The sequence below is a fragment of the Brachycentrus maculatus genome, unplaced genomic scaffold (genome assembly GCF_059751285.1).
Source record: "Brachycentrus maculatus isolate JH-2025_06_01 unplaced genomic scaffold, ASM5975128v1 h1tg001849l, whole genome shotgun sequence".
NCBI lineage: Eukaryota > Metazoa > Arthropoda > Insecta > Trichoptera > Brachycentridae > Brachycentrus > Brachycentrus maculatus.
In genome coordinates, this window is record NW_028282427.1 from 1 (window position 1) to 9,378 (window position 9,378).

The 9,378-nt window shown below is 33.5% G+C and overlaps 1 protein-coding gene across 1 annotated transcript; it reads right to left on the reverse strand.

Moving 5' to 3' along the window:
- Positions 1-3,035: 3,035 nt before the first annotated feature.
- LOC148298581 (uncharacterized) lies at positions 3,036-7,914 on the reverse strand. Its single transcript, XM_088276775.1, has 6 exons — positions 7,657-7,914; positions 7,349-7,507; positions 5,427-5,514; positions 4,790-5,011; positions 4,059-4,173; positions 3,036-3,451 (listed from the first exon to the last, which is right to left on the reverse strand). The coding sequence occupies exons 1-6, from the start codon at positions 7,788-7,790 to the stop codon at positions 3,327-3,329; spliced, it is 843 nt and encodes a 280-aa protein (XP_088132901.1). The 5' UTR covers positions 7,791-7,914; the 3' UTR covers positions 3,036-3,326.
- Between the last annotated feature and the right edge of the window lie 1,464 nt (positions 7,915-9,378).

The window sequence follows — 9,378 nt, forward strand, 5'->3', positions numbered from 1 at the left end:
TATTGTAATTTTATAAAAATTAGGAAAACAAAATAATAATAAGCTCAAAAAAAGAAACATTTAATATTATTACATATTTCAAGAAAAGATATATAAATTTCTGATTTTATACACAAATCATTTAGTATGCAATATTAATCTAGATAAGTTTGTTCAAGCGAGGTGTAAGGTAGAGCCACATAGTCTGTGATGCTAACATAGAATCACAATGTCCTGGCAGTTTGTATGAGTATTGATATAATTCTTTTAAACTTGTAGGACAATATTTACTATCTGTAATTAAGTATGTCTCTGGTTCCTTTCTTGTTCTTCTTCATATGCACCACATGGTGCATATGGCACTGATTCGTATTGACGCAGTGTTATCTTGATTGTTACTTATATGATCACTCTTTCGCCGCTTCAGGGAAATCGTAAAATCACTAATATTTATTATCACCCCCCCCCCCCCAGGAAGTCGAAACTAGGACCTCGAGCATGATAGCCAAACACGCTACCTATTACACCACGGAGGGGACTAGTATCTGGTTTAGTACGGCTGTCCAAACTCAAAACACAGTAAGGGACATTTTTTTGTAGTAGGTTTTTTTTTTACATTTTTGGACTAAGTAGATTCTACTTAGTCCAAAAATGCAAAAAAAATGTCCCTTACTGTGTTTTAAGCTTGGACAGCCGAGTACCGTATTAACTACCGAGTGGAAATCCATTTAATATGTATACTTTCTAGTTCAGCAATATATAATAATATGTACATCGATAGTCAAGGGATCTATGAATTCCAACACTTTTGAGGTAGTATTTAAACAAAAATGGTGTTGTATAAATTATGCCTAAAAATATTTATGATTTTAGTAATCTCTATTTCAAATCTTTGATGCCACCTCAAAATGACAACTAGTGTGATAGCTCCATTCTAGGGCCATGATAGTTAATTTGTTTATACATACTTTTATTACGGTGACATTTATGAGGAATTATTAAGTACCTTCTGTTCATAACCATATTAATAATAATAAAAAAGAAAACACCATTTATGATTGCCTTAGAGATTTTTATTTTTAGGAGAGCTGTTTCTTCATTGCAGGAATATTTGTAAACAACATTTGCAACATTTTTTTGTCGTGATATCTTCGTTTTTGTCGGAAGTAAAGTAATAAAGTTTAACCTGTTATATCTCACAGACCGTTGAATTATAAATATAAGAATAAGTATTTTTGAGTGAGTTATTTATATATAATAATAAAATAAAACCCTTATCCGCACCCAATGGTGCATAGGGCACTGTGTCATATAAACGCAGTGTTATCTTGATCATTTACACATGAAGGAAAGGTGATCAGTCCTCCGCTTCAGGTACCGGTCCAGGGTAATATTGAATAAATATGACTGTGAAAAAATCACTTATATTTATTTTACCCCCCTTGGGAATCGAACCCGGGATCTCCAGAACGGTAGCCGAGCGAGCTGACCATTACACTACGGAGGCGGACAAAATTTAGACAGTCCAGGGTAATATTGAATAAATATGACTGTGAAAAAATCACTTATATTTATTTTACCCCCCTTGGGAATCGAACCCGGGACCTCCAGAACGGTAGCCGAGCGAGCTGACCATTACACTACGGAGGCGGACAAAATTAGAAGTTATTTACTAATAATAAAAATGAGAAACCTCTGTAAGAACAGGTTTTTTAGAATTTTTATAAATAAAACATCCATTTATGTTAAAATTATAATAAAAGCATCCATGTAAATACCTACGCACAAAAAAGTAATTTAACAGATTGTCTAACTTATACCTACCTTGCTAAAATAAAGCTTTTCCTGTTCTTTCAACCTTTATTCGCACCCAATGGTGCATAGCACACTGCATCCTTTAGAGACAGTGTTATCTTGATCTTTAAATACAGCAAGGATAAACAACCCTGTGCTACGGGTACCAGGACAAGATAATATAAAATAAATATTGTACAGTGAGTCTGGCAAATGAAAACATTGAGTGCGCCAATTCATTTCGGGTACTTAAAGAGTTACATAAACCTTTCCCTTACGGTGCTAAAAACTACCGCTTGCAACGGTGATATGTATTTTGTACACCATATGAAAATGTTTTTTAAAAACGAGAAAAAATATGAATATTCCTGAATGTTGCTTTTCTTGACCATAGTCAAGTTGAAATGTAACAATTTTGTAATGTTAGTTCTGGTAAGTGTCTGAAAACGAGCAATGCAAAAAAATGCAAAATACATAGCAAATAGCCGCAATAGCTGGCGTAGCGACAAGACCTGCGCGCTACTAAACACGCTGCGACGTGTGTGTGTGCGCAAAGCACGGCACGCACACACACACTGGGAAACGTTAGTTTGGTAATTTTACCCCTGATTTTTTTTTAAATTACTTATTTCCGTCGCTGCAAATGAATAAATTTATATTATAATACTTTTATGTAATACATAATTATATCACGGAAGAATACCAAAATTCTGAGCCTATATGTATTATATTTTATATTGATATTCACATTTTTAAAGTAGAGTTGTAGTAAATACATCACTGGGAGGGAGAGGTTAACAAACGGAAAGATAATCGCAATATGTTATTGTTTCTCGTCGTTATCGTGAACATTCTCAAAAACATATACAGTGAAACCTCTATCTATCATTCCTCGAATAATCGCTTTCCCGGATGTGTCGTTTATTTCTTCTATCCCGACTTCATTTCATACTAAACTAAACTGCATCAATCGTTTCTCTATCACCATTTACAGCATTTATCGTTCGAATTAAGCTGCATATTTGATAAATTTTGTCTGTTTTTTTACATTATTTCCAATTTTCTTACATTCAACGGCAACGTATGGGATAGAAACTATCGAAAGCTTGTGTAACCGATAGCAGAAGTCGATATTGATGAAAAGGAGCCGCTGCCTGTACCTGCATTTCCAGAAGCGTGCACACTTTTTGAAAGAAAACTTTTTACAACGCACATTCAATAACCGATGCTGAAAAAAATACTATTTGCGAAGCCGAAAATATACTATTGACTTACGAAAATAAAACAGTTAAAAAAACAAAAGTATTTTTTTAAATTCTATTCAAGATGGTATTTTTTTTTTAATAAATACATTTGCATCTGAAACATGTATTCTTATTAGAATTTTAGCCTGCAAATGGTTATGCAGATTGGGAGGACGGTATCTTTACTCGGTCGTATCTATTTGCGTATTGACCTCTTAATCCCGCATTCATTGTTTTCTCGCATTCATAGTTTATTTTAATAGGTCCCTTTAAAAACGATAGATAGAGGTTTCACTGTAGTAACTTATTTTAACGACAAAGGACGGCCTTGGCAGCTATTTCCCTCAGGCAGGCAAGTCTACCCTCAGGGGAAGTAGAAGGTTTTGTGAGCTGCTTCAAACTTGTCTCGGAAGACATAATAAACTGGACACCAGCTGCAAAAAAATATACGATTTTCATTAATTGTAGAAAATATGTTTGTTTTTAATGGAAAATCAAACATGTATCTTTCTTCGAAGTTTTCATGGGAAGTCATTTTTGTTCTGGATATAGATGCCAAGATTACCAGATCAGAGAGAGCTATTTCAGGTAGCTTTTTTATTATTATAATATTATTATTATTATTATAACCGGGTTACGTCGTAACTGACATAATCAGACGGTTGCTGTCTGTTTATCAAATAAAATTCATGTCAAAAAATTACATAGTTGTTATATTATTCTATAAAATGCAGTTCCACCAAGATATGTCGGTACAAAACTTAAAGCTTTTTTATTTGTTGATCGCCACTACATATTTCTAGGTATGTGAGTACCACCAAGGAGACTTTAGTTTTTAGGGGTGGTGTGTAGTGTGTGGATGAGAAACCTGTAGGTATGTTATGTTATGCACTTTATGTCTTTGTCTACATATATTACAAAGATATGTATAGTCTTTTTTATAAATCAGTATATACAAAAAAAAAAAACTCACCGACATATTTCCTTAAAGACCATTTTATATCTTATGAATTGGTATTAAAATATCTGTCTTTAACTTACCTTGCACATTGAGTTCAAAGTTAATTAAATCTTCTACCCTTTCCATACCCTCATCCCATTGTACTGACCAAGCCATTTGGAATAGCCGAGGCCAATGTACTATTATTCCTTCTTCCTGGAAAAACAAAATAATACATATATATTTAAATTAACTAGATTTTTAAGAACCAAATCAATTTGTATATTATTGATGCATGTTCATTTTTAAAACATGTTTTGAATTTTTAAAAGGACTAAATGAATTTGCATTTATGTTTTCATTTGCTAAAAACACTTAATTAACAATATTCAGTTTCGCAATAGTAAAATATTACAAAATTTCAATAAATTAAACAGTTTTTCATCCAAAACATTCACTATTTGCGAAAAATTCAATTCGTATGCGAAAGAATGAACAAAAAATGTTTTTAAATTGATTTAATTTACTAATTTTATTAATTGTTATTTTGTCAACAAACATTGTGAATTTCTTTCAAAGCATGTTTTATTTTTTACCATTTCTCAGAAATAGTATTCATAAAAAAAAAATTAAAAATTGGATTACGCACATTAAAATTTTCATTCCTTAAATTATGAATCTTACTAAACTAAAATGTGATAATTTTTTTTACAAATGTGCCTTATTGGAAACTTGTATTAATTTTGTAATGTTACTTTTGTTATGTATGCACATGATTTCCAATTATTTTAATTTAAAACATCAGCAAATTAATCTGAAAATGTATTCTTACGGCAGTTTCTATGCGAAAATATGTCCCATATTGCCTTCTGAATTCCTTCAGCACCAACTTCCTGTTAGCAGCTTTCTCTGCATAATCTCGTAGAGACTGGAAGAGCTGTTGATGTGGACCTCCCTCTCCGCAGAAGTGACGCACGAGAGACGATAATTCTCCATGGGCGGGCGAAGATTCAGTAATGGCCACTTGTGTAGACAAGACTTTAAATTTGTCACCCTGGAAGAAAGCAATAAATGATTTTATTTCATTCTTGTTTTAATAATGTAGGTACTAAATGGGTGAATAGGTACTAATTGGTTTGTTAATCACATGATTTTAGCAAAACTTACTGTTTTTAGACAATGTTATCACATTAATATGTTTTAATGGTTGTTTATTCTAAATATGTAACAGCTTTACTTCGTCCAGATTATGTTTTCATTTTCTTTCTGAAATTTTCTATAGTCAAATAAAATTTTTCAAAACATTCCACTGAGGAAAGTTTTTAAAGCAAACATTCAAAGCATTTGAAGCAATGGAATATCCAATTGGTCTTGCGCAAATGACTCAATAAGGTTTTCACTTGAACTCTGTACTATCTATTCTGCACTATTCTCTCTCTTTGTTCACGTAATTAGTAAAAAATGCTTACCATATCTCTTTCCACTATATTAAGGGCTACCTTGAGTGTTCCCAAAATCACAAGATTCATATTGATTTCATAACATCGTCCTGGCAATCTAAAATGATGTAATATTTAACAAAACTTGGTGTCACATACATAGGTTTATGTTTAAAAAATATATTTTTAAGAAATCCACAAAATAATTTTGGGAATATTTTCAAGTTTCTTACAAAACATAAAAAAAGCCTCAAATAAATTTGTAGATCAATAATATTAATAAAATTATAATATCAGATACTGGATTATTCACCCTACGTGTGAGATGTAAATTTTAAAGGTGCTTATGTTCAAAAGGAATAAGTTTAATACTTCACCAGTTACTAAACCGATGGCGTAACAATGGGGCATAATCAACAAATGTATTGAAAAGCTTACTAATATGCGGAAGGATCTAAGACCATTGAATTAATGCAATATGGATGTTCAATAATGGATAGAATGGTGGACTTTACACAAGTGCATAGAGTGATCGCTTAAGCCAGCCAAATGCCAGGTCGAAAGCCCTGGGATGCTTAGACTTCTCTCTTTCATAAAAAAGGAATAATACATGATATAAACAAAAAAAACTAACTAACCATCATGCCGTTTCCCCACAGGGGTAGGCAGAGAGAATAGAACGCCACACCATTCTGTCTTTGCAAACATTCCTCGCCTCTTATAATAATAAATAATAATAAATTTGGATAATTTAGATAGTGCCATTTTCATAAAATAATACCTCAAGGGCGCTTCCACGTTCATGCATCTCCCCCTACACACCCGCCGATTGTTTCGACTCCTAACCTGACTGCTTTCAAGTATTTGGCATACCTGATCGTGCCAAGTTTTCTCAGTCTTCCTCTGCTCCTTTTACCAATTACATTCGCCTCATAAATTTGTTTTACCGACATTGATATTTACATGATATTGATTCAAATATATCTTTGTCTTTTACATATTATTAAAACTATAGATAATTACATCTGGATTTACGATGGTGTTTAATAGTACTGTAATTTACGAGGTGGCTTTGAATAGTAACTAATTTTAGAATTTCTTTTATAATGTGTATTTGACATAGATATTGTAAAATTTACAATTTAAGCCAACAAAAACTATTAGATTAAAGAAAATAAAAACTAATGTAGTTCAAGTGTACTTAACAAAAATAATAAATTCTACGCTGATACTGTGGATAAGAGATACTGTGGATAAGAGGCACTGTGTCATTAGAGGAACTGTCAAATTATTTCCATACTCTGTGGCATTTAGTGGGAACTTATGGCATCACAATTTCCCTCATTACATGTTTTGAAAGGTCCCCAAAGTCTACATCAATAATCACCGTCAACAGCATCAGACAGATTTCATATTCAAAATATGTTCTGTTAACAGATTTATATTATTCACTGACACTTCGTGATGGAATTGCATTTTTAATTTATTATTAGATTAAAACCAATATTTTTAGCTTTTCCACTTTTTTATTTGACCAGCGACCGGGTTTCGTCGTTACCGACATCATCAGACTGGTGAGGGGCTATACAAATTGTTATGTTATATATAAAAGAAGGCAGGAGTTGATAACCATGATTTGATATAATTTTATGAGAAATTAATTTAATTCAAATTAAAATAATTAAATTAATTTCTCATAAAATTATATCAAATCATGGTTATCAACTCCTGCCTTCTTTTATATATAACATAACAATTTGTATAGCCCCTCACCAGTCTGATGATGTCGGTAACGACGAAACCCGGTCGCTGGTCAAATAAAAAAGTGGAAAAGCTAAAAATATTGGTTTTAATCTAATAATAAATTAAAAATGTTCTGTTAACATTTAGTCGAGGACATTAAAAAAAAATACCGGTGTAATTGTAATAAACAAACAATAATGCTTAATTACCCTTCTTGTGGAGACACTTGGGATCTTGAATAATGAAGTACGGATATTCTTAAGATTTCTTCACCAGCATGAGTACACTTTCCCAGCATTTCGATACTTTCTTCTTCGAGCTCCCCAAACGCAGTTCCTGTCATCACCGAGTCAGCGCTGGCGAGACCGCTGAAACAATGCAGTGAGCTGATAAAACAACTGTAAATAATTTATTGTAATATGCCGTAATGTAAATTAGTTTATTTTATAGAAAAAACTCCATGCAATAATGGTAATAAGCAACAACTTGATGCAATAATGGTAATATTCAATCAGACCTGTCATAGTGAAGATCCCCGCCAGACCTTAAATTTTCCTCAGCCTGATTAATTTGTTCTTGGACAAATTGCAATTTATTAAGCAACATTTTATTCTCCTCAATAAGAGCCTGCCTTTGTCGTTGCTTTATCATTGTATTTTTTATTACTTAGAACCGCTTAACCTGAGCAGCAATGACTAACTAATTTATATACTGAGCAGTATCAAACGGACAAAAAGACACAAAACGAAACAAATTCAAATCATTCAAACTTCAAACCAAGTCCGTAGATTTGTCCATAGACAAAATTAGTAATTTCACTCCAGCATGGATTCAAAGATTTTAAATATAGGTAGGTACTAAATTGGGTGGTTACCAAAGATTATGAATACGTACTGTATATGTTATATAAGTACTGGAAGCTCGCCACCAAAGATTATGATATATTGCATAATCTGGGTGTTTAAAATATTACATTAAAAATCGTTTTTCTTCCTATTAAAATTTTCACTTCTAGGCGCGCAGATAGATCATTTGTTCGTTATCAGACAAAAAAAAAAAAATAATAAAACGACGGCGGGTTTCTTCAAAGCCTAACCTTTCTTTAGAAAAATATATTTTACTATTTCGAATTATAAAAGAATTTTGCTTCGGAACAATGATAACAGACCATCAATGTTTACGATGGGTAAGACCGGCAATTTAGCAATAATACATTTCGTCGTCCGCGTCTAGGGTCGTTAAAAACGGGCCGACCCACGGACCCAAGGCTACGATCATAAATATTAAGCCGCCCTTTGTAACTACCCTCGTGCCGCCTCTCGGGAGTGGAAGGCAGAGAGAGGATAGAACGCCACACTACCTTGTCTAATTTCCGCCATCTTTCCTTGTACGCGTCCATAAGGCACTCCCGTATGTACTGGCAATACATATGGATGAATAAATAATAGTAAAAAAAATTATATATATATATACATCACGCTCTAAGTTCCATTAAGGAAACTTGAAATAGCAATTAAAATTGAAAATTAAACTTTACATTAAAATCAACCTTGTCAGGAATCGAACCTGAACTTCGAGTGGTTGACAGACGCGTCAACCACTACTCTGAAAGGAGTCTCTATTAATTCATTATTTTATGTAATAATTATAAGTTAATCTAATTATTATAATCAGTTAGTTAATAATAAGTCATATTATAATTAGTTGTTAACTTTTAATTATTTGTAAGTCTATAACTCGGTTACTATTAACTAGTAGTTGTGGATACCATATGCTCCACCTAGGGAGCAGATATGGGTTTAAGCTTATAGTAAGTAAGCTACGATAAGATTATTCTTAAGTTAACTAGGGTAAGGAGTAAGCGAGAGGGGTAATACGACCCTCTTGCTCTAGCAACAGTAGGGGTAGGACGCGAGCTGAAGACGCCTCACGCCAGTCGACGAAAAATCCCCGACCGCGCAGGTCGAACGCGCACGCCGTTGCGCTCGACCCGAGCCCAAACTCGGCACTTCATCAGCTAAGTGCTCAGCCGCGAGGAGAAATCGTGTGAAGTGAAAAGTGTTCATTTCTCCAAGACACGATGTAGCCAGCGCTACAAGGCCATCTTCCAGCCGCGAAGATGCCTCATCCCTCATCCTTCACATCGAGGAACGCCAGATTCCTTCCAACAGCGAAGGAACTGCTCATCTAGGACGTCCGCCGTCCACCCAGGAACACTAGATTCCTGCCCCTCCAGGAA